Source organism: Bubalus kerabau, chromosome 12, assembly GCF_029407905.1.
Source record: "Bubalus kerabau isolate K-KA32 ecotype Philippines breed swamp buffalo chromosome 12, PCC_UOA_SB_1v2, whole genome shotgun sequence".
In the NCBI taxonomy this organism is placed as follows: domain Eukaryota; kingdom Metazoa; phylum Chordata; class Mammalia; order Artiodactyla; family Bovidae; genus Bubalus; species Bubalus kerabau.
This window is the reverse complement of record NC_073635.1, coordinates 90467713-90492425: the sequence shown is the minus strand read 5'-3', so window position 1 is coordinate 90492425 and position 24713 is coordinate 90467713. Positions and strand designations below refer to the sequence as shown.

The 24713-nt window shown below is 66.0% G+C and overlaps 1 protein-coding gene across 1 annotated transcript in view; it reads right to left on the bottom strand.

The window, feature by feature from the left end:
* The window catches only part of LOC129624782 (guanine nucleotide exchange factor DBS-like), a 58764-nt gene extending 34306 nt beyond the window's left edge, over window positions 1-24458 (bottom strand). The window contains exons 1-3 of the mRNA XM_055543052.1: window positions 23961-24458; window positions 5042-5125; window positions 4434-4548 (exon numbers count right to left, since the gene is read on the bottom strand). Of these exons, the coding sequence (XP_055399027.1) occupies window positions 4434-4548; window positions 5042-5125; window positions 23961-24078 (317 nt within the window). The 5' untranslated portion in view covers window positions 24079-24458. The remainder of the gene's footprint in view (window positions 1-4433; window positions 4549-5041; window positions 5126-23960) is intronic.
* Window positions 24459-24713: the final 255 nt, after the last annotated feature.

The following is a 24713-nucleotide window of genomic DNA, read 5'->3' as shown; positions in this document are numbered from 1 at the left end:
GTTCGGGATGCGTTCACACGTTTTCTGTCTTTATGTGCAAAAGTCAACCGAAAATTCACGTGGACGTCACAGCCACTGCAAGAAGTGAGGTGATGCCAGGGGCCGAAGGCCAGACGATCTACAGCTTAGTGAGCCGACGGGGCAGCCCAGCGGCCACATGGGGTGGGCAGCAGCCTGGCTGCAGGACTCTGCATGAGGCATGGCCCGAACACAGGGCTGGAGCTTAAGAACAGCACTTAAACCCTGCTCCTTCCACAAGTGCCCTGCATTTCTGTCATGCAGCCCACACAAACTGCGTGTGGGGACATGTGTGCACGTGTGTGGTCTGCATGCCCGTGTGTGGTGTGTGCGCACAGGTGTGCAGTATACACTCACTCCTATGCATGAATGAGCATATGTGTGTGTGGTGTATGATGCATGCCTGTGTGTGCATGTGTGTGTGGTGAGTGCACACACACCTGTGTGTACCTGTGGTGAGTACACACACACACGTACCTATGTGTGCACATGTGTGGTGAGCACATGTTCCCCTGTGTGTACACACATTTGGTGCGTGCATGCACCCCTGTACCTGTGTGTACACGCATGTGTGAGCTTGTGTACACCTGTATCTGTGCACGTGTGATGAGCACACATATGCCTGTGTGTACACACGTGGTGTGTGCATGCACCCCTGCACCAGTGTGTACACACATGTGGTGAGCACACTCATGCCTGTGTGGTGGTGACCTGTGTGCGTGCACCTCTCCTTGGAGTGGCCCACCACGAAAACCACCTGGGTGAGGCTCCTCTGTCTCCAGCAGTGGGGGTGATCTGAGCCGGGTTCACAGAAAGTCCACATCCTTATCGGCCTCAAATCATCTGGGACCCAGGCCTGTGGTTCCCAGGCTGGGGAGGGGCAGCAGGTGTGCGGGAAGGTGACCCTTAGATGTTATCTTCCAAACATGGTGGGCAGGTATTGGGGGCCCCCAGGGATCCTGCAGGGCGGCTAAGTGGGTCCTTTAGAGAAAAGCCAGAAACCTGCCGTCTCAGTGTTGGCAACGCTGTGACCCTGCATGTGAGTGCGCATGTGTGTTCCTGTGTGTGTGCATGGGTGTGCACCTGTGCCCACAGGGCGGCCTCCGGTGACCACCTTCACTGGGAGAGGGTCAGCTTTTGCTGCAAGGAGGGAGGGAGGGGGGAGGGGCGTTTTCCAGGAGACCAGGAACAAGCTTCCTGTTCTCGTGTGTCTGCAGCGTCCAGGCAAGGCCTGTCCGGCAGCCAAGAGTTTCAGAATGACCCGCGACCGTGAACCAGACACAGCGGCCTGAGCTGGCTATGCTGTCCCTGTGTGAGATGACAGAGAGCTAAGAGCAGGGGAGAAAGGTTTCAGAGGACCAAGGGAAGCTTGTTTGGTGAGCGTGGAGTCAACGTCTGGGAAGCCGGGAGCTCGTCCACTGGACCTGCGTGGACTGTAGAGCCCGTCTAGTTGCAGATCGCCCCCGGCCTGCCTGGAGTCTGTGCCGCCTGGGGTTTCTAAAGGCGCCCCGCCCTGTCCCCGGCCTCCGGACTCCCTGGTTTAGGAGACTCGGGACCGCAGTACCGGCCGCGGCCACCAGGTGGCAGCCCGCCACACGCCGGGTCCCACACGTGGGAGGCCCCGCGGGCAGCGCCCCTTCCCTGCTTTACCCGCGGACACCGAGTGTCTCCCCACCTTTAAAGGTGCACCGACCCTTCCAGAAACGCAGCTGCATGTGAGCCGATGGGCGGCAGCAGTTCGGCTTCCCTCACTCAGGGCCGATCCCACCACGCCCCAGGAACTGCCCCTGACAGCACTGGGGGGCCGGGTGGGGGGCAGCGCTCGGCGTGCGGGGCCCCCCACAGCCCCGCCTGCTGGACAGCCTGTCGGGCAGCCCCTCCCCCGCTGGCCCTTCACGCAGCTGAGGAAAGACCAGTCGGTCCCAACGTGGGGTTTCACTCCGGGTGGAAGGGCAACGGGTCCACCGGATCCCCGCTACACCCTGCACCCGGAAGAGGAGACAGCGAACAGAACATGCGTGACCATCACGATACACTCTTCCGCCTAGAGACGGAGCAGCGGGCCTGCGCCGCACGCATGTCTACACACCACGGCCCCCCAGGGGCACAGTCACACTCTCCTCAGCTTCAACGGGAAGCATGTGCCGTGCTGGCAGGGACCCTGCGGACAACCCTGGAGGTCCGTCCCGCTGGGGTGAGAACCCCTTAAAAGGGGGAGAGACAAAGGTGCCAGTCCCCCTGAAGGGGCGGCAGGGGTGCTGGGGTGAGGGACGGGGCTGGGGGCCTGACCCCCAGGCCTAAGCTGATTTCACTCTGTGAACGAAGCGTGTCTGTACAGCAAACACTCACCAAGGAGCCGCTGTCTGACCTGCACGCGGGGCAGACACAGACCAACACCGAGCCCCGGCGAACGGGGACAGCCCAGGTGAGCGGGCCTGGGGGTGGGGGGCATAATGGAAAGCCCCCCAGAGGAGGGGGCCTGCACTCGAGAAGGAGCCACCCGGGCCGAGGGAGCGAGAGCAAGGGCCCCGAGGCCAGGAGGCCTGAGGGTCCGCAGCACCAGCGTGGGTGGTGACCCAAGGAGGGGAGACCAAGAGGGTGGGGGGTCGGCCCGCTGTGCCCAGAGAAGGCGCACCTCTGCCCTGCCAGAAAGAAAGGGACCTCTGCCCTTTCCACGCCTGGGAGTGACCTGAAACTGAGATTCCCACACTGGCAGGGAAGGTCGCCCCAATCATCTTAAGGGGGCAGTGGGAGACCACAGAAGCGCCCGTGCCCCTGGCTCGGCCGGCGCCGAGAGGTCACTGCAGATGGCTGCCCGCCGCGTGTGTGGTCCAGGACTCACCACTGCCTTGGCCGGGGCTGGGGAGCCAGAGATGGTTTGTGGCCACTTCCGGCCTCAGGACTCCGGCCGCACATCCCTGCACGGGGGCGCGAGGGGGACGGCCAGGGGATGGGGTTGCAACGCAGCGGCCGGGGCTCTCCAACCGCGGGAGGAGCACACAGCCCACCCGCCTTTGCAGACGCCTGCTAAGTCTCTGACTCCCCCGCCTACAGCCCAGGGAGGAGTAGCGGGCGCCTGGCTGGCTCCATGCAGGGACCTAACACGGGCATGGGCGACGTCTCCACCCGGGGCAGGTGGCACCGCTCTCAGCTCCCAGGTGAAGGACTGAGAACAGGGACTCAGACCCTCCGTAGGCAGCGTCCACATGGACCTTACTGTGCTGTGAGCTCCACTGCCCAACCTGGGACGGACTTGGGGTTCGCAGGCAATGGTGGGGGACAAGCCACAGGGAACGAGGGTCACAGGGGAGCACAGGAGTGGCATCACAGGGGGCCGAGGGCCACGCCCCTCCTGGACATGGAGCATCTACCCCGGAGACATCACGGAGGGGAGCTTGCCAAGCTGGCCAGAAGCCCACCCTCTGGAGGACCAGCGAGACCACTGGGGCCCACGGTCAGCAGCCCACAGCCAGCCATCTCCCTGTTAAAATCCTGGGCTTCCTGAAACCAGTGTAGCCGCCCTTCCTCTTACTGGCCTGTCCCCGGCGTCCCATCCCCAGGGCCGGGTGGCTTTTCCATGTCCCCCTGCTGGGAAGCCAAGAGCCAGACCTACCGTCCTGGGTCCCCACCCCAAACACCCCTTGGTGCCACTCCACATGGGCAGCCCCACCTCCTGCCCTCTCCAGACCCTTGAACCCACTCAAGCAACGTCCCCCTGAGGTCCAGGGCCCTCGTCCATGGGACAGGAGCAACGACTGCCTTCCTGGCTGGAAATCCAGGGGTGACGGTAAACAAGACGCAGGATCGCCGGCCTCCATGAAGTCCCTCACGGCTTGCCCGAGGGCCCTAAGGAAGACTGGTCACTCCCAGGACAGTGGCTGGACCACCCACCTCAGCTCGGCTGCTCGGAGCCTGGCCCAGCAAGTCGGGTCCACAGAAAGAGGGGACGGTGACCACAGACCCCCACCCCACCCTGTGGTGCCGTCTTGGTCTTTCTGCCAAGTGACCCTCACCACCAACGGCCTGCGGAAGGGCTCTTCCATCCTAACACCCCCACCCACGCTGCATGGTGAGGGGCCAGTGCTGACTGGGTCCTGGCAGTCACACCTGCTGTTCGGCTGGCCTCCTAGATTAGACCATCTCATCGCTCTGTGACCCGGAACCTGGCCGAGGGGGCATGCTGACCGCACCCTCGGGGCGAGCGTGCCCTCACTCATCTCCCCCTCGGGCACTTCGAAAAAGAGAAGCATCAGCCACCAGGCCACTCCCTGCGGCCCAGCGGGTTGGCCAGAGCAGGAGGTCCACACCTCACCCGTCCAAGGAGGGCACCCGGGCACCGCTGCATCCACCCCTGGCCCCCTGGCTGTGGAGGAATCGCTGCACCCCTCGGATGAGGGATCAGGGCCCTCACGCACCTGGGGATGCTGGTGAGGTAGGTCATGACATTCTGGAAGTCCTGGTCTGGGACGTCTCCGAAGGCCGGGTAGTCGGGAAAGGTAATGACCGGGCTGCCGTCCTGGCCCCGCCCGCCTGCGGAGAGCGCAGGGCAGCAGTCGGCACCCCTGGGGCCCCAGGGGCGGATGGCCCCAGATCCCACCGCGGGGCCACAGAGCCCCAGCGCTCCTGCACCCCGCCCAGCGCCCCGCTCCCCGAGCCCGGCCTCGCGGGATCACAGAGCCCCGGCAACCCTCCACACGTGCCCCGCCCCGCCCCGCCCCTGCCCCATAGCCCCGCCCCGCTCATGCTCCACCCACGCCCCCTGCACTCCGCCCACGCTCCTGAGCCCCGCCCCCTGCATCCAGCTCCGCCCGTGCCCGCCCACCACACCCAGTCCCGCCCACGAGACCCGCCCCTGCACCCAGCCCCGCCCACGTCCCACGCCCCTTAGCCCCGCCCCGCCCTTAGCTCCGCCCATGCCTGCGCCCCGCCCACGCTCCTGAGCCCCGCCCCTGCACCACGCCCCGCGCCCTGCCCACTACATCCAGCCGCGCCCCGCCCCGCCCCGCCCGGCCTCGGCACTCACCTGACAGGTAAGCGAAGCGCTTCTGCAGCTGGTCCCGGATGTCGGCGGCACAGAGCGGGCTGATGTCGTGGTGCATGATCTCATCTGCGGGAGGACAGAGCAGAGGGACATGCAGTCACCGGGGACCGCCCCCCGCTCCTCGCTGGGTCAGCCCCACCGCGGACACCAAGGGGACCAGCGCTCGCAGCCCGGCAAGGGGGCTCTGCTTTCCTGTACAGAAACCCTTGTTCCTCAGCGCAGAGAGCTGTGCGCGGAGTGAGTCATCAATATTTAACGTGTGGTGTGTGTCAGAGGCACACAGAGAGGCGCAGGGATCGACACAGAGGGAGGAAGGGACAGAGAGGGACAGGCAGGCAGAAGGGAGGCCGGGGGTGCAGAGCAGGGGCCGGGGCTTAGGACGGCCCGGGACAGCTGCTCAGGGAGCAGGCCGCTTTGGTCTGCAAGTGCACAGCCATGTCCTGGAAGTGGCCTAGGCCATCCCCAAGGCCCTCACCTGCTGTCTACACAATGACTCACTGGTCAGAATGGAAACCTGGCCACCGCAATGGGTCCAGACACACACCTGGTGCCTCACCCCTGCCAGACACTGACCCTGAGCAGGGCTCCGAGGCCGTCCACAGCCTGACGCCGATGCCTGCAAGTCCTAGACCAGGGCTGGCAGCGACCCAGTCACAGCCTGGAGGCATCGGCCAGAAACAAAGGATTAGCAAGACTCCTGGGAACGCAGACATGGACAGGGGTGTGAGGTGCTGGGGCGTCAGCGGGCGGCCACAGGGCCAGGGTGCTGGGCCCACAGGACCTGCATCTTAGTGCTTCCTGGCTGGTACCGCATGGCTGACATCCCGTGTTTGGTGTCTGAATGCCTGGGTGTCCTGGAGATTTCTCTACAGACACTCACGACTCACGCTGGTCACTGGCAAATGGCTTAAATCAGTTCTTCTATACCCGGATTAAGACACAGGCCCCTCACAGGCTGGAGATTTGGGCCACTGAGACCTTGAAGAGAGCTCAGTGGAGGTAGTGAAACGCCCTCCGCCCTCCGCGCGGCCAAGCCTCCATCCTGCAGACAGGCAGGCGGGAGCAGGGGGTGTGTTAGACGCACGGCGAGTCCCAGAACCCGGCTGTTGTCTGTGGACCTGCTGCCCCCACACCGGCTGCCCTGTGACTCTGACTGGTGCAGACGAGGAGGGGGTGGGGCCATGCCCCTGGCCTGCTGGACCCACAGAGCGGGCAACACTCCAGGTCTGGATCTGAGCGGGGGTTCACGCCCATCACACTCAGGGCCGGGGCTCTGGCAGTTGGGCCGGGGCTCTGGCAGTTGGCCCGTGGCAGCTCGGGGCAATGCAGCCTCCCTGTGCACGGAAACCTCTCAGCTCTGCTTCTTTTGTGGGAGAAAAACAGCTGGAAACGATTGTGCCAAGAGAACGTGAAATGTTTCTAATTCCAGACACGGTGGAGCACGGCCATTACACTGCATTTGTTTGGAACACGCATCGGGTGTGACAGACACGCAGCTATGAGGAGGCTGGGAGGCCAGGCTTCACGCTGCCCACACTGTCTGTCGAGCATGGACCCTGGGCTCCTCGAGGCCGGCTTCTGCCACCCAGGACAGGCGTTTCACAGAGACGTTCCCTGGGGCAGCAGTTCAGGTTTCAAAGCAGGGTGGCCTGCACGCTCCATTCAGACGAACAGACACGACTCCTCCATGTTCAGTGGCCGCTGGCTGCCCTGCAGAAAGCGGAGAATCCCCGAGCAGTTTCCAGCCACCTCGAGGCCCGCGGTGTGTGTCACGTGGCCCCCCGTGGATGGCGGGTGCTGGGGGGAGACACTCACTTCTTTATCCTGCACTCGAGGGGCCTCGGGTGGTTGAGAAGGAAGTGAGCTGCTGCCTGCCCCTTCTGTGGTCTGGGACGGGAAGTGGGGTCGCCCCGCCCACTAGCTCAGGGTCAGGGTCAGGGTCAGGGGACGCCCGGCTCCTCCACAGACCTGCTCTGTGTGTGCACAGTGCCTCACAGTTAACCACCAAGCCCAGCCTTCCTGTGGCCCAGACGTGCACGGAGACTCCAGGCTGTGACTTGTCACAGGGCCGTTGAGGCAGGAGGGGTGCAGGGGGGAGGTTGGGAGGGGCTGGGCGCCTGGCGGGGGGAGGGGATGCTCAGGGCCCCCAGGCACAGAGCCTGCTGCCCAGTCAGGGGCCAGTGGGAATGGCCCCTTGCTGAGCTCACGGCTCAGCCATCCGGAGACCCAGCTCAGCTGTACACAAGGACAAAGGGGAAGGACCCCCCCGCCCTGCCCCTCGCTGGAATCTCTGCCCACAGAGCTGTCCCCTGAGTCCCGGTTGGTCTGGGCAGCATCAGAGAGTTGGTGTGGGGGTGGGGGGGGGGCCACCCTTTCATCTTTATACCGCTTCATCTTAACACAATCAGACTCCGGCAGCAAACTTCCTTCCTCTGGCAAACTGACTCCCGGACTCTCTTTAGGACGAGGATTTCATAACATCGCGGGCGGCCTCTGGCCCGCCCTGTCCGCGGGAAGGGCCTCTGAGTAGCTGTGTTTGCCACCCCACCTCGGGCAGGGAACACACACAGGGGCAGGGCTGGCGAGATAGAGTGGACCCTGGTAACCCTGGAAACCCACCCCAGGTGGTGGTGGCCAGGGTCAAAGGGGCCCACAGACCCAGCAGGAGCCTGGCGTTCAGCTTCGGGGGCTGGCTCCTGCCTTGCGGGTGACTTGGACCTCACCGCGAGGAGAGAGGAGGCTGAGCAGGGCTCCTTAGAAGGGGTCCGCAGCTGGCGACAGGCCCTGGGCTGCGAAGTCCACTAAGTCCATCATGAGCTGATTCCCTTCCTTGTTTACATCTGGTTGAACGTCCACACCCAAGGCTTCCGTTTGTTTTCTATCAAAATGCACCCATGATGCCCTTTCAGAGTCCAAGGTGGAGAGTCCGTGGGGGCTTCCACCCGCTCACTCAGGTGGGAGTCCCAGCTCACCAGGACCCCTCCCACCCCAGGAATGGAGGGAGCAGTGTGCCTGGGGCTTCGAGCAGCTCTGGCCTGGCCCTCAGCTAGGGTGGACCAGATCAGCTCCCCAAGTGTCCGGTCCAGCAGGAGAGACATCTCCGTGGCGACCTGTGGTCTGGTCTATGGCTCCGTGGTTAACTCTCCGGGATGCTGGAGACCTATGTTCACCGGGGCTGAGTCTGCTCTCACAGCCCACCCGGGGTATTTTTAAGGAGTTATTTGTCACTGGATTAGGTACATACAGTTCCCATCATGTATGATGCGTCGTTAACTCAGGGCACCAACAGTCTCCTGATTTCCTGATCTCAGAAAGTGAATCCTCACGTATTTTAAAATAAAAGGCCCCATATGAGAAGGTGCTCGACCAAACTCGTCCTCAGGGAAGGGCAAGCACGTGCAGGTTTGAAAACCGAAGGGCAGGGACCAACGAGGATTCGAACGTCAGCACCCCGAGCGACTGGGAAGCAGGCCGCGGGCCCTGAAGACAGTGTGTGTGGCTGAGAAGCCAGCGAGGCGTCGGGGGAGCTGAGTGTCCAAGCCACCGCCCATGTGAAGAAGGGATGCAGCAGAGCCTTGCAGGGCCGCAGGCCTGCGGGCCACACCTCAGGGAGACGTGCATCCCTGGATGAAGCAGCACATCCAGGACTGAACGTATTCTCACGGACAGATAGCGGGGTCGACGGAGGCCACGGAGAGGCTTTGGGAGCTCCAACCACCCGGTGCCGGGGCTCCAAGGGAGCATGTCGGGAGCTGGTCCTGCCCGCCCGGCCGCCGCCCAGAGGGGACGCATGAGCGGCAGGCAGGCCCTGACTGCAGAGCTCCGATGGAGGGCCTCCCGGGCAAGGCCTCCCTGGGGAGGGGTCCTGATGAAGCAGGTCCAGACCTGGGGGTGGGGTGGGACCCAGAGGAGGCCTGGTGGCCACGATGGGGGCAGTTTAAACACACGGCACTCGGAGTGCCCGGCCTGGGCGGGATGGATGGGGTGGTTCACACACACCCGCCATGTGCCCACCAAGCAAGGAGTGGGGCTGCGGGCAGGCCAGGCACGGAGGGGAGGGAAGCCCAGGCTAGCCTGGGGGCCTTGGGTGTGGGGTCCGCGCGGAGTCTGGGCGCCAGGTCTCTGCAGACCTTTCCTCACCAACAAACGTGGCTCCTCCTGGGGACCCTGCTCCGTCCCGGCCTGCCAGGCAGGGCACCACACGCAGGGACCCGCTGTCAGTCACAGCGGGCAGAGCCCGTCGGGCCGCACGAGCCGGGCCAACCTCCACCCTGGGCCTGAGGCTTGGTCCTCGCCCAAATGTGCCGTCCTTCTCCAGGCACCCCGGGCTTGTGGCATCTGCCTGATGAGTGGAAGCCACACTTAAACACACGCCCACCGGCCCGAGCCCCTGGGCCAGCATACACCAGAGACGGGAAAGACAGAGACAGGTGAGAAAGACGTGGAGAGACAGAACACACAGAGGAGAGCGACAGAGGAAGGGAAGTGGGGTGACCTGTCTGCAAAAAGCAGTCGCGAGGGGAGGGGCGGGCCCCTGGGCTGGCGGGTCCAGGGCCTCATCGAGGGAGGGGACTCACAGCGCAGGTGCCAGCGACTGTGGGAAAAGGGACGGACACTCTCTCTGGTAGGAAAACAGATTGTTTCCAGAGACTGGGGGCGAAGCCCTCCAGCCCTTGGGTCCTCCGCAGTGAAATCACGTGGGCGCCAAGGGAGGACCCAGCAGCTGGCAGGGAGCTCGCTGCCCAGGGACCGGGACTGGGGGGAGACCGCGAAGCCCTGAGCCCGAGAAGCCTGCCTTCCGGGATTCCAGCCTTGTCACCCTGACGCCGCACACTGTCACCCCGGGACGAGCGTGACACCCCCATCCACGCTGTCACTCCAGGACGAGCCCTGTGATCTGGGTGTAAATGTGATGACTGAGGTTTCTGCCCCAGACCCCCAGCATTCACCCTCTGAACCTCATCCACCAGTAAATTCACACTCGCAGTCTCCTTTTTATGAAACTGGAAACTTCAGACACCAAGGCGAGGGTGTGGCTAATTAGTTACAATTTACAAAAGACCTATTTAACGAATTACTCCTCAATCCTCAGCAGAAATACCCATTGGAAGATGAACTCACAACAAAGCCCTCCATAAGGAGCACCTTCCATCCCTAGAAACGTGACCAGGAAACCCAGGCGCCTCCGCCCAGGCCCATCTCTTTGTTCTCGGTCACCATGGGCGCGACTCTCCCTGAGCTGGGCAGGTACGGGGACGCCGGCCGCAGACCGCCCCCTGCGGCGCCCCCCTGCCCAGCCCTGCTGGTCCTGCCCCTGCTGGCAGGGAGACCCCCACCCCCAACGTCCCTGGGAACGGAACAAAGGAGCTTCCAGGCTGAGCAGCAGCTGCGCCCCAGTGCCCAGCAGGCGCTGCTCAGGATGGGGGAGAGGACGGAGACAGGAGGGGAGGGGGCCGGTGGCCCGCCCACCCAGGAGGCCCCCTGCGAGCTCGCCACCCGCCAGGCTGGGCTCCCGAGCAGGTCCTGCGTCCAGGCCCCGGGCCCCCGCCCTCGTGCACCCCTCGGCCAGCCCACCTGTGCGGGTCTTCAGGCGCAGCCAGAGCGTGGACAGGTCCCGCGACAGCAGAGAGAGGAGGCTCAGGGTCATGCTGCCGCCCGCCGGCCGCGTCAGGACGCAGCGCCCCGCCGCCCGGCACGCCCGCGCTGGGCGCACAAAGCGAGGCGGCTGGGCTCCATGCCGGCCGCCCACCCGCGGGACGAGGTCCCGGCCCTGCCCGGAGCCCGCGGTCCGCCTGCCTGCCTGTTCCGCTCGCAGCCGACAAACTGCGCTCGGCGGGGTGGTGCTCTGGTGCTCGGGCTCCCTGGGGCCGGCTCCCTCCCTGTCGCCAGTCCCAGCCCTCCCTGCGGGGCCCCAGGACCAGCGGCTCCTAAGCCTGCGGGCGGGCCGGCCTGGGGGCTGGGACCACCAAGACCTCGCGGGGCGACCCCTCAGGTCCTCAAGAAGACCTCAGAATGAGGCAGCCCCGCCCCCCAGCCTTCCCGGGGAGTGGGGCCCGGGGGAGCTCGTTAAAGCGCAGGTTGGCTTCGCAGGTGGCGATGCTCCCGGGAGGCCCGGGGCTCCCCCCAGGACCGGGTCTCCAGCAGGAGGGACCCCAGGGGCTGAGCCCAGCCTGCAGGGCCTGGAGAGGATGGCGCTTGGGCCGGGCTAGGACCGGCTGTGGCCACACATCCTTGGGCATTGCAGCCCGTCCTTCCCATCCCGGGCATGCGGCCAACTGCGCCCGCCCAGTCTGGGCCCTGGGGCCTCAACCCCAAGTGGAGGCCCTGGAGTCCAGCCGCTTACGCCACGCGAGGCAGCGGTCACTGCACGCCAGGCGCCCCATCCACACCCCGCCTCCTGTCACATGGCTCGGGGTCTGAGCTGGTCTGAGCTGGATCGGCCCGTGTCCCCCTCTTCCTCTCTCGGCCTCCCACTCACTGGACAGGGTTTTTCCCTCAGGCTCTCACACGGGCACCCGGGGCACCGGGGCCGGGACCTTCCCTCGGAGCAGGGGCGACTCTGAGTGTCCCCCACGCCTGGCTCACATGGGCACCCGGGGCACGGGGACCAGGGACCTTCCCTTGGAGCAGGGGCGACTCTGAGCCCCCCCCGCCTGGCTCACATGGGCACCTGGGGCACCGGGGACCTTCCCTCGGAGCAGGGGCGACTCTGAGTGTCCCCTCCGCCTGGCTCACATGGGCACCCGGGGCACGGGGACCAGGGACCTTCCCTCGGAGCAGGGGCGACTCTGAGTGTCCCCCCCGCCTGGCTCACATGGGCACCCGGGGCACGGGGACCAGGGACCTTCCCTTGGAGCAGGGGCGACTCTGAGCCCCCCCTGCCTGGCTCACACGGGCACCCAGGGCACAGGGACCAGGGACCTTCCCTCGGAGCAGGGGCGACTCTGAGCCCCCCCCGCCTGGCTCACATGGGCACCTGGGGCACCGGGGACCTTCCCTCGGAGCGGGGGCGACTCTGAGTGTCCCCTCCGCCTGGCTCACATGGGCACCCGGGGCACGGGGACCAGGGACCTTCCCTTGGAGCAGGGGCGACTCTGAGCCCCCCCTGCCTGGCTCACAAGGGCACCCAGGGCACAGGGACCAGGGACCTTCCCTCGGAGCAGGGGCGACTCTGAGCCCCCCACCCCCAAGCCTGGCTTACACCGCAGGCGGTTCTAGTCTCAGCACAGCCTCCAGGGTCACGATCCAACTCCTCGGAGACGCAGAGACCATGATGGCCCAAGCGCAGTCCGCTCCAGCCCGAGGGACACCTCGGGCATCCGGCCTGTGGAGTTGGTGACTGCGAGCTGGACAGCGGCTGTTCAGAGGCCTGACATGCTTTGGCGAGGTCACGCTGTTGGGGCTCCATCCCCCTCTTCTCCTGTGGCCCTTTCTTCCCGACTCCACAGCAACTGGGGCCTGACCCATGCCCTCCCGACCCTACGTCAAGGGGAAGGCCTGATCTCCAGTCACTGTCTCAGGTGGGTTGCCGCGCTGCTCACCCAGCCGCTGGGCCCAAGCTCTGGGCTCCCGGGCTCCACTGTGGGTGCCCTTCTCCAGCCCACGACACAGCATCTGTTTTTCTCGTTTCCCTCCAGGCTGTGCTTGAACGCGAGAGGCATGCCCCGCCTGCTGTCTGAGGTCCGAGACCCGCCGCCTGGGGAGACTGGTGGACAGACTCCCAACGGCCGCACTGAGCTCCACCCTGAAGGCACTACGGTGCAGTCTGCACCGAACAAGCACGTGCCCCACCCCCTTTAAAACCAGATCCCTTCGGAACTCCAGCACGGAGTTCAAGAGGAGCTGGTGGTTTGGAGGTTTCCCCTCTAAAGACACGCGATCGGTTCCTCCCGTCATCAAACGCGCAGCAGCGGCTGGCAAGGCGTGGGGTCCAGCAGGAGCACCCAGGTTCCGGGGTCCCTGGAGCAGGCTGGGGGGGCTTCCCCACAGCGGCTGCGGTTGGGGAGGCGTGAGAACAGATCCCTCTTGGTGTCTCCAGCCTGAGGACCCACGGAGCCGAGGGCCACGGGCACACCCACGGGTCCCACACCTCAGCCTTCCCCCCACAGCCATGGAGCTCTGGTCCCCGTGGTGCGAGCCTCAGGCCATCTGGCCCCGCCCCAGGATGCACCCCAGGGCTGAGCTCCGCTCCCCAGGCTCAGCTGTGCCCCAGCGCGAGCACCCACCGTGAACGCACAGAATGCATATGACGGGAGAGGACGGGGGAGCGGCCGCCCCGTACCCTTGCCCCCCTCCACGCCCCCAAAGCCCACCGGCATGGCTCTCCTCGGCCTCAGACCTCTGCACCAGCTCCTGGGTGCCCCCGGTGCCCCCCTGTGCCCCGTGACCACAGCCCCCACCACCGAGTGGGGCTGCCGCCTCCCCCTGGAAGCCTGTCAGGCTTTCCTGCTCAGTGCGGATGGTTCTAAAGCCACGGATCCGGTCCCTGCTTTTCACGACGGCCCGATGCTGTGCTCTCCAGAGGGGGCCGAGCTCGGCGTGGGAGGGCGTGCAGGCCAGCTGGGGACCAAGGGCACGCACACTTCCTGCGGTCACTGGGGCAGTTCATTAGCTAGCGCCCTGCAGATCCTCGAGGATAGCCCTGGGCCAGGGGTGACACGCCACACTGGGGAACGGCTGAGCGGGATCCTGGGGTGGCAGCCAGACGCCCTGACGCACGGCTTCAGGCCTTCGAGCTCACCCAGGACCTGGCACAGGGCGCCAGGGGAGAGTGTGTTTAAGGCTCAAAGGTTCTCCAAGGTGGGAGAGGGCTGGTGATTTTTCAATTACTCACAGCTTTCTGATTGACAAAGAGGGCAGTTTTTTACGGCTCTGCCCAGCAGGCCACCAGCACAAGAAGCACAAGAACCAGTGGCAGGAGAGGCTGCAGAGAGTTGGGGACAAGCCCAGATGGTGGGAGAGGAGCTGGAGGCTGACCGCAGGCCTAGGAGGTGGGCAGGGGGCAGGGGGCCAGCGGGGCTCGGGGAGGGCAGGGGCAGGGCAGAACCTCTGTTCCCGAGGGGAAGGGTGTCCAGCACCCCGACTGCCCTGCAGGAGCTCCCTTAGCTGGAAGGCATTGCGGGCAGGGACCTGACTGTGAACAGGGTGTGTTGTTTGAGAAAACAGCATCCACGTCACAAAGCGCGTTCAGCACACGGTGTAGACGCGCCGCGCTCTGAGCACACGGCGTAGATGCGCCACGCTCTGAGCACACGGCGTAGACGGAGCCACGCTCTGAGCACACGGCGTAGACGGAGCCGCGCTCTGAGCACACGGCGTAGACGGAGCCGCGCTCTGAGCAGTGTTCGGGCCGCCCTGGTGCACCCGCCTCCCTCCCTGGCGGTCCGCCACAGTCACAGACACTCGGCGTTAATCCTTCCCTGTCCAGGGGCGCAAGACAAGCGGGGCAAGGACGGTCTCCCATGCGCGAGACAGCCCTCCCGGAACCCCATGAGAACATCCGGAGGTGTGACTTTATAGCCGGATCCAGGCCCTGGAAGGTGCAGGGCCCCGAGCAGCCTCAGGCAGCCACCCTCTGCAGCCACACCTGCTGGGAGGGAGGGGCCGTCGCTGACTCACTCAGCCTCCTGTTTGCTGAGGCCTCGCCACCTGGCCCTGGAGCATCGTCATGGCGACCTGTGCGGCAGGTGTCCCGGCTCTGCAAAGCCTCCCTAGGGCTCCTCATCCTCGCCCGGCCCAGCGGGCCCCTCCCCTCCACATTCACGTCCCCTCCTTCCCCCCGGGTCCCCCTCCTGGGTCCTCCCGTCCCTCTGAGGCTCTGTGGTCCTCAAGCCCGGGTCGCCCCCTCTTGGGGGAAGGTCCCCAGCTCTGTCCCGTCCGCTTGGCTCAGAGCCGAATGCGTGCTCCCAGCCCCAAGCTCACCCACGGCCACGGGATGAGAAACAGGCTTCCCGGAGTGACGGCAGGCCCTGAGGGGCCAGCCCGAGCTGTGGTCCTCTCCGCTGCCCGTCACATCCCCAGCCCCCAGGCTTCCCCTCGAGCTCCCGCCATGAACTGGGCAGTGAGACCCTGGGCCGGGTGTGCTGGGCCCCCTCATGGGCCATGTGCCACCAGCGCTCGGGGGACCCGCGCTGGGGCATCAGCAGCAGCACGGGGTCCCAGGAAAGCTCTCAGTTCACATGGGCGCCGCAGTCCACGCACGCACTCAGGAGCCTGGGCCGACAGCCCAGGCGGAGGCCAGCTCCCTCGGGGGACACCCCCACTGCCCCTCCCTCGTCTTGGCTCATCGTCTGTCGGGGTCCAGCCTGGCCCCGGCTCCTTGTGGTCCTTCCCCAGGGCTTTCCGATGGCTCTGGTTTTGTCTGGAGCCTGGACTCCAGTCTGCCGCCCACCCACCCTCCACGGATGCCCGGCAGGCCCTCAGCACTGTTCGTGAGCTCCAGACCCTCAGAAGGGCAGACCCCTCCTCACCTGCACCCGAGGCGGCTTAGCCCCCCGGCCCCGAGTCCACGGGGAGCCCGAGATGACAGCCCGCGGTCTGTGGTCGAGTTGCAGATGGCCACCATGGGGCCGCGCTCCAGGACCCAAGGCCCTTTCGGGGAAGGGAGTGGGCTCGCTGCTGTTGTGGCTGGAGCTGCCCAGCCAATGGCCACCTCTCTGCGCCCTGGGCCCCCCCTGCCTGCCTCGTCTGCAGCTAGAATGGCCACACCAGATCCCTTGACGGCGATGAGCACACACACCCCAGACACCCGCCTCCTGTGCTGCGGGGATCACGGGTGGAGGGCACGCGCCTGGGGGTGCGGGCTCGGCACGTCCGACCTCGGCCTGCGGGGGTCAAGTGCAAGGGTTCAGGGAGGCCTGACTGCCTCGTGGGCAGTGAAGACAGGGGCCCGTGAAGTCGGAGCGAAGCACAGCCCCCCAGCATCCATGACGAGCCGTGCTCAGAGCCTGCCAGGACGAGCCCCCACGGCCCCAGGGCAGGCGCTTCTTCCCGCTCTCTGGTGCCCCTTCCTTCTGACTACAGCCTGATTCTGGCGTCCGGTCACCCACCTGTCCAGCACACACCCAGCCCCGGAGCCCCCGGGGCCCGGACCCCGCCAGCCCCGGCGCCATGCTGCCTGTCCTGAACACCCCTGGGTCCCGCGGCTGACTGCCCCTCTGCATCCCGCATCCCCGCATCTTCCACAGACGTCCTCCCTTCCCAACAGCAGCCAGGACGGCCAGGCTCGCCCACCGAGGGGCCAGACACGGCCGAGGGAACTGCTCGGCCCTCACTTCCGCCCTGGCCTGTGTTTCTCACGTGCGTGGAGTCACACAGGGGGCGCCCGGCTGCTTAGATGGGAGGCGGAATGAGGCAGCTCGCCCTCCCGTGGGCTGCAGGGCAGACGTGCTGCCCGCGGGGCTGTGGGCAGGCCCGGGCGCCCCCACCCGCCTCCCCAAGCTACGCAGGAAGCCTCTCCCAGCAGATTGGAAAAACAGACACGGGAGCAGATAGCATCGCTGCCTCGTGGGCGGGGCGGGACAGTGTTTATCCGGCTCCCACTCTCGCAGCTCAGCTCGGGAACAACGCTCTGCTTGTTCTGCACAAGCCGCGGCCTGGACAGAGCGCAGGGAGGGCCGCCTCCCTGAAGATCAACGCCCTGGCGCTTCACGCACGGCAATTCCGGGCGCGCAGGGGCAGACGCAGGGCACAGCAAACACGGCTGGGCCTGGGCTCCGTCAACCACCGCCCAGCAAGGACGCCCGTGGGCCCCAGATACCCCTGGGGCTCGGCCTGTGGGCAGCAGGTGTGGGGACTCAGAGGGCTGCCCGGGCCCTGAGGAAAGTCTCCCCGACACACACACACACCTGGAATCACCAAGGAGCTTTTGTTGTGGGATCTGGGGTGGGGGGTGACTGGACCACGGTGGCCTCGGGAATTCTGGACGCTAAAGGTGACCGAGCTGGCTTGTTCCCTTAAAGCACAGCGGGACCCTGGGCACGGGCCTGCAGGAAGGCGGACTGCACCGGGATGCAGGGGACACCAAACCAGGCCTGGGTGTGCCCGCGGAGCTGGCGCAGTTTCAAGGGGGTGGTGGCTCAGAGGCACGGTGGGAGGCGCTGAGCTGTGGAGACATGCACCCCTGGGCCCCCGGGCAGGGCAGTCTGCAGAACCAGGGGGGTGGCACCAGGGGAGGGCGCCCAGGGCCCCTCAGACCCGCACGGGGGAGGAGACGACCCTCGAGGAGAAGACCCTGGGAGGGCGGCCTGCACGCCATTCACTTAAAGCCGTCCCGCCTTCCCGTCAGGGCCTCGGGCAGTCCACAGCTCCCAGCTCCCCGCTGCGGGGACGCAGGATGGGGAGGGCTCGGTCCAGGTGGGTGGCCGCAGCCGCTGATTTTTTTTGCTTTCTGGCTGCATGTGAGGCAGGCAGGATCTTAGTTGCTCAGCCAGGGGTCAACCCCGGCCCCTGCAGTGGAAGTACAGACTCTTAACCACTGGACCGCCGGGGAAGCCCCCTGGGAACATCTCTTACCTTTGTGCTAAAAATGTAACCACGGCTATAACTAAACTCACTTGGCGGCTTGGGCCAAATGCTCTGTGCTCAGAAGGGACGCCTGATTCTTCCAGGGGGGGAGGAGGGGGCGAGGTCCTGGATGTGACGTCTCGGTGGGAGGAGACAGGGTCTGGACTCGAGAGAGGACAGGCGGGACGTGCTGGACATTGCCTGGGCACCGGGACCGGGGGCACCTGGGGCCGGGGGGCTTCCCGGTCTGCCCCGGGCCCGGGGGGGACCCCCGCCATCTGCCGCCCCCAACTCACTGGTCCTGCACGCCCCCAGCAGCCCCTGGGGGCCCTCTGCTCTGTCCCCCCAGCTTGGGTGCCCCCGAGCTGGCGGGCAGGACGCGGAGGCCTAAGCGGAGGTGCCCACACTGGGCCGGGGGCGCGGACCCTCTTCCCTCCTGGAGCCCCGGGCAGAGACGCGCGTGAGCAGGCGGTCTCAGCACTGCTTTTCTCTCTGCCCTTCTGTGCGTCGAGACGCAGGTTTTTAAATCGCAGAGCTGCAGGCTCTTAACCTTTTCTGCTCCCACATCACGTTGTCCGTCTGCAAACACGGCAGCGATGCACAGAAGCAGCCCGCGTCCACGGCAAGCGGCTGCGTGTGGCCAGGCGCCCCCACGCCCCGCGGAACCGCACCAGACACGGCAGCGCTTCCCGGGGAGGCGTCCCACCGACTCACCCCCTGCGGCCCCCCAGACACAGACCCTTCACAGCCTGTCATCCGCCTGCCACCCTCGGCCCTCGGGCGGGCTGGCGCCGGGCGGGTCCCCCCGACAGCGATCGCTCCCCCACCAGGCCGGCCCTGACACGCCCACGCTCGCTGAGCGACGCCTGCAGCTGGGACGTGGCCCCAGCCCCCGCTCTGGGCCGCCAGCTCTTCTGGGCCGAGGCTGAGCTCTGAGACCCAGGAGGCAATGCCCGCGGCCCCAGGAGGCCGGGCCTCACTTCCCTGTGGCCGCTCTGACTCGTTTTAACCCACGAGTCGGGTACTTTCGGCCAAACATGAGACGGGCACCTGCTCTGCTGATGCTACTGTCATGGGACAGCGGTTCCGAGGGGGCCAGGAGGGGAAGCTGGACATTAAGCGAAAGAGGAAGGAGACGGAGAATCAAAACAGAAACCGCACGGCCCAGATTAACCTCGTGCCTGGCGGGCTCGGGGGCCTGGGCAGTGCCCACCCACCCAGGACTGCAGCGTCCGCCCTTCGGTGCCAACAGGACCAGCGTGTCCCCAGGAAGTGCTGGACGGGCGGGTGGAGACTGCATGGCCCCCGCGTGAGACCCGGGCCCCCGGCGCAGGCAGTCCCTGCCATCCCTGGGGCGAAGGCGGGGGGCTGGCGCCCAGAGGGCATCCAGCAAGAGTGACCGCCTGAGGTCGGGCCACTCGGGGACCGGACCTGAGCGTTGCGACAAGGACGCTTCTCAGCGCTGCGGCCTCGGGCATCTCGAGCTCAGGGCCCAGGCTGTCCGTCGACCCAAGGAGCTGATTCCACTGTCAGTCCTGACGACCGCCCAGGACAAGTGAGGCCGCTTCCAACGACTAGCACCTGGCCCTCCCCATCTGTAAAATGGGTGAGGTTCCTGCGAGGCAGGGATGCTACAGGTCACACACGCAGAGCTCTGGACCCGCTGGGAGTCAGAGCCACACCTGCACGAGCCCGCGGAAGCACCAGCCTGGGTCTTCACTGCGGACCAGGTCCGGATCACGGTGGCCCCCCAGTGTCCCTCACAGAGGCGCCGTGGCCCTCACCGCCTCCTGCAGAGGGGCACAGTCAGCACCTGGCCCGGGGGGACTGCCAGCCTCTGGAGACGGGGCAGCTGAACCGCAGAGGCACGAGGCTGCCGCTGTCACGGGCTCGAAGGCACCGCGCGACCTCCGGCTTTGCTGCGCCCTGCGCCTGAGGTGCACCTTCCCCACCAGGCGCCCTCGAGGGGGTCCAGCCGCTCTGCCAGCGGGGCTCAGACAGCGAGGCGTGGGCTTCTGGCCAAGGGAGGGTCATCTGAGGACAAGTGGGCGGAGGGCCATGTGCCCACAGCCCCGTCCCCGAGCTGTCCCAGACTCCCTCCCTCGCCACCACAAGGAGCCCGGGCACGCCGGGGCCTGTCCCAGCACATCGCCTGCACTCACCCTCGGCCACGGAGAGCAGCCAGGAGCACCACTCGCCGAAGAGGTAGTAGCTCTTCATCTCCGCCACAGAGATCCGGGCGGCCGCACCGTCCCCCATGGCCGAGGGCCCGCTGTGCCCGCGCTCTGTCTGCCTCCTCCTGCTGGACTTTGCTCCCAACTGCCTGCCCGGGGCCAGCTGGCTTTTCACTTTCAGTTCACCCTGCAACCACGGGGTGACCCAGCAGCGGCCGGCGCCTCCTCACCCTGCCCGCGGACTCACACACAGGCCAGCCCGGCCGCCCCACCTGGCTGCGGGGCAAGGCTGGGCCACCTCTGTGCTTCAGCTGGTGCCTTGAGGTCAGCACAGCCGTGCCAATCAGAGGACGCCGGCCCGGCCCGGCCGATAACACCCAGGGCGAGCGGGGGCTGTGCTTGTCTGAGGAGGCACATCCAAGGCCCCTTGACCCTCTAGATGTTGGCCAAGGCTGGCTCCTCTGGCCCCGTGAGGGCGAAGGGGCTCCCCACTCGGAGGCCCCTCAGATCCCGACACCTGCCCCACCGCACAAGGCGGACACCGCGGCCCTGCCCTGCCCAGCACGGGGACTGGGGGGACGGCTCCTCACCTGCGGTCCAGGGACCAGGAGGCAGGGCCCCTAGACCCAAGCAGCAGGTGCTCAGCGAGGCTCGGTTACTCACTGGAGCCCAGGCCAAGCCCCCAGGCCATGGGGCCCGTGGGGGCCGCAAGCTCACACAAACCCAGACACCTGACCCCCCAAAAATGGACCAAGACACCTGACCCCCCCACAGACCCACACATCTGACCCCCACAAACAGACCTGCATGCCTGACCCCACACAGACCCACACACCTGACCTCAGACCCATACCACCTGACCCCACACACACAGACCCACACGCCTGACCCCCCCACCACGTCCACCTCGAGTCTGGGGAAATTGGGGAGTTTAGCTCAGAGGCCAGAGCAGGGACTTCAACCAAGTTGCTTGAAATTCAAAATAACAGAAACACTAAGGATCACCAGATTTCCTCCGACTGTGCAGTGTCTCCTCACCACAGGTTTGAGTACAGCCCGCAGGGAGACCCCTTGAGGTGAGGACGTCCTCTGAGGAAGCACTTTGACTAAAACATGTCTTGTCTGTCTATGGAGCTCCCGCCAGCTCCCAGCCTGTTCTCCAAGAGCTAAACGGACGACCGTTGCCCTGGCGTCTGCCACTGCTGGATGAAAACCAGGCTCACAAACGATAGACCCGCTGTGGGAGAGACCCGCCTGCTGGCTGCATTCCCGAAACACGCGCACCCGAAGGAAACCAGGCTCCGGGCCACCCTCGCTGCCCACGTCCGGCCCCCCTCCCAGACCCACGGCACAGCAACCCCGCGGCCCTGACCTGGCGCCCGGAGCATGACGACCCTGAGCCTGCCCGGGCCCGGGTCAGACCCCGCGTCACAGGGCTCTCCCGAACAGGCAGAGGGCCCAGGCAGACGCCAGAACCTCGGCCGCGTCTGAAAGGGCCTTACCCACAGCCAGTGCCGTATTCAACAATTTCGGGTGCATTGATCTCCCAAAAGAAAGGAAACACCCCAAAGACACTCCCTTGAGGGTGTCAGTGCACCCGCCGGTCGGCTGTGCTCCTCTGGAATTCCTTCCGGAAGAACCTTTCGTTTTTTTGAGCGTGTGACCTTGCGTCCAAACGTTTCCCCTTTTTGCATCAGCTGCTGGGAAGCTCATAAGGGAAATTCTGGGCTCACTCAGCTCACCCACGTGCCTCACATGTATGTGTGTGAGGCCAGTCATGTCCAACTCTGTGTGACCCCATGGACTGTAGCCCACCAGGCTCCTCTTTCTATGGGATTCTCCAGGTGAGAACACTGCCTGGAGGTTTGCCATTCCCTTCTCCAGGGGATCTTCCCGACCCAGGGATGGAACCCATGTCCCTTGCATCTCCTGCATTGGCAGGCAGGTTCTTTACCACTGCGCCACCTGGGAAACCCCAGATGTGTTCACCGCTTTTTAAAAAATCAGTTCTGGTTCTGTGTAGAACAGTCCCTGACAACCTGGAACGTCCCTGTGGAGAACTTTCAAATTTGCAGGATACAGCTGGTTTCCCTGCTCGATGGGACTCAGTCCCAAGTGTCCGAGGTGAGTGGACGCCCCTCCCCACCACTCAACGGTGTCCTGCTTCTGAAAGGTGGCGGATCCTTGGAGGGACAGAGCAGATGCAGCAATCTGTCCCTGACTTCCTCTTCGCGAGCTGCTCATGTCCACTCTGGCGATCAAAGCACACCTCGCCTCACAGCCACTGTCTCCTGAGCCCTCACTTGCAGTGGGAAGCTGACTTGGACCATCCCCCAACCTGAAGGGCTTCTTTCCACCGGACGCAGAGAAGAGCCCAACCCAGACACTAGCGTGGAGGAGCCTGGGCAGACTCACAGGCGGGAGGAAAGCCGCGGGCAGAGCAGGAAAAGGGAGGTTGTGGGCACCCAGGCTCGGCACTATCCCTATAGGTGGAGGACACTTATCCCTAAGATGCCAGGCTGAGCAGTGCGGGCAGGGGGTGCACAGTGAGAGGAGGGGCGGGCAGTGAGGGAGGGGGAGGGGTGGACAGTGGGGGAAGGCTGGGCGGTGGGGGAGGGGTGAACAGTGGGGAGGGGGAGGGGTGGGCAGTGGGGAGGGGTGGGCATTGGGGGAGGGGTGGGCATTGGCAGGAGGGTGGACAGTGAGGGAGGGGGAGGGGTGGGCAGTGGGGAGGGGTGGACAGTGGAGGAGGGGTGGGCATTGGGGGAGAGGTGGACAGTGAGGGAGGGGGAGGGGTGGGCAGTGGGGAGGGGTGGGCATTGGGGGAGGGGTGGGCATTGGCGGGAGGGTGGACAGTGAGGGAGGGGGAGGGGCGGGCAGTGGGGGAAGGCTGGGCAGTGGGGAAGGGTGGCCAGTGCAGGAGGTGAGGCTGCATGGAACCACACCGCCTGGGGCTGCATGTGTCAGAGCCCGAAACTGCCCGTTGTCCACCCTGGTCTGAGTGCTGGTGGGCAGGGCACACCAGAGGCGTCTCCCATTGACCAGGAACCCAGCAGCTGCTCCAGCCGCATCCCCGCCCTCTCCCCCGGCCCGGGGCAGCTCTCTGCAGCTCACAGCCACCGCTGCTCTGCCCAGACGGGACCCTGGGGTCCCCACTTCTGAGAGAGGTGCTCTGGGGCCTCACTCCGAGGGGCCCCTGGAGCACTAGGTAGCCTGTCCTGCCCCCCCGCGCCTGGAGTCAGGGAGACTCAGCCCCCAGCCTCTCCTCCCCGCACAAGGCCTCCAAGCATCAAGGCAGTTCAGTCCTTCCAGGACTAGGGGGTCCTGGGCACCCCCAGCGGCTGGGGTGCAGATCCCCAAGGCCAGGGCACATCCGGTCAGGTGACTCAGGGACCCCCCACCGTGTGGAGTGCCCAGTGCACAGCAGACTTGGGAGGAGGATGGGAGAGGCTCGCCGCGCACGCACAGCCCTGGGCCAGGTGGGCACACAGGCCCCTGGTGACGACCCCCAGACCTGAGTCAGCGCAGGAGCCAGCAGACTCCTGGCGAAAGGCCCTGAGTCGTGCGCACGGATGGAGCCCAGCGCAGAACCACGGCCACGAGCGTCAGCGAGGAGCTGAGTCCACGGGGTCAGCCCCACCTGGCGCTCCCGGTGTCCTCCCCAGACGCTCTCCGCCTGCGCCAGGTGAGGTCGGCCCTGCCGGAGTAGGAGAGGACGCAGCCCGAGGGGCGGCTCTGACCTTCGCTCTGACGTCCTGCATGTGGCAGACACACGGGCGTCTGGGCACAGACTCCCCCTGATGCCCCGCGGGGCCCCGAGTGCCACCGCGGTCAGCACCACCCTCTGGCTCCCGGCCTCCAGAGGACGTGGGGGCTCCAGGCCGAGGGGCAGGACAGAGGGGTCAGCCCTGGGGGCGCTCTGCCCCTGCCGCAGCCAGCGTGAGCCCCGAGACCTCCCCGGCACTGTCCGCTGAGCCTTCTTCCCGCGTCCTCCCCAGCGTGCTCCTGGCCAGGGTCCAGGGCCCTGGGACCAGAGGGCAAAGTAAACCGAGGCGACCACGCTCCAGCCTTGGTTGGGGCGACCGAAACGGCGTCTCTAGCCTACCTTTCTTAACAGGCGTGTGAGTGGCACGAATTTTGGTAAAAGAAATATCCAGAGGTTGTCACCCACCGAGGGCCCCCCACCTCATGCCCGCAGATGGGGCCACCGCGTCCCCCCTCACCAGGCTGCGGGCGCATCGAGGCCGCCCGGCGATGCCTCCAGCGCTGCAGCAGGGGCGGCAGGCGGAGCCAGCGCTGGGGAGCCCCCCGGGCTCCGCGGGACGCTCCCCTCTTGGCCATGGTCCTGAAGTCTCCCCACCGAGGAGGAGGAGGCGGCGGCGGCGGCAGCTCCCGGTCTTCAGCCCTGGCTCCCCTGAGGGCCGCCCTGTAGGGCTCTGTGCGGGACGCTGGAGAGCCGGGCTGACCCCAGGATGTGCCAAGACGGAGACCTCGGGGCGATGTGAGCGTCCAGGCTGCGGCCCCCAGGACGCCGGGCGTCCAAGGGGCAGTGGAGGAACGCAGAGGGCACGCCTGGCCGTCAGAGAGGGGCTCCTGAGGCAGGCGAGGCGGTCTACGTGCAAGTCCTGGGCGTTTCCTTCCTCCTTCCTCAGGGGTGGGCTTGTGTGCAGAGCTCCCAGCCTCGGGGGCCGCGGAGCGAAAACCCTTCCAAGCTCAGGAAGCCTCGTGTCCAAACAGCAGGAGCGGGAGGGCCTCAGGGGACGTGGCCGGGCTCTGGAAATAAACTGGCAGTTCCGCCGCCCGGCACTGCAGCTCGCAGAGAGGAAACCGATTGCAGCTTTGTTTGGCCGGCGACACTTTCCACAGAGAGGCTCTGAGCCTGCCCCTCGACGAGGCCTTGGGGCAGCCCCGAACTGTCCCAGGGCGCGTGCTGCATCAGGCACATTGGGAGCAGCTGGGCCTCCCTTTCTGGGGCC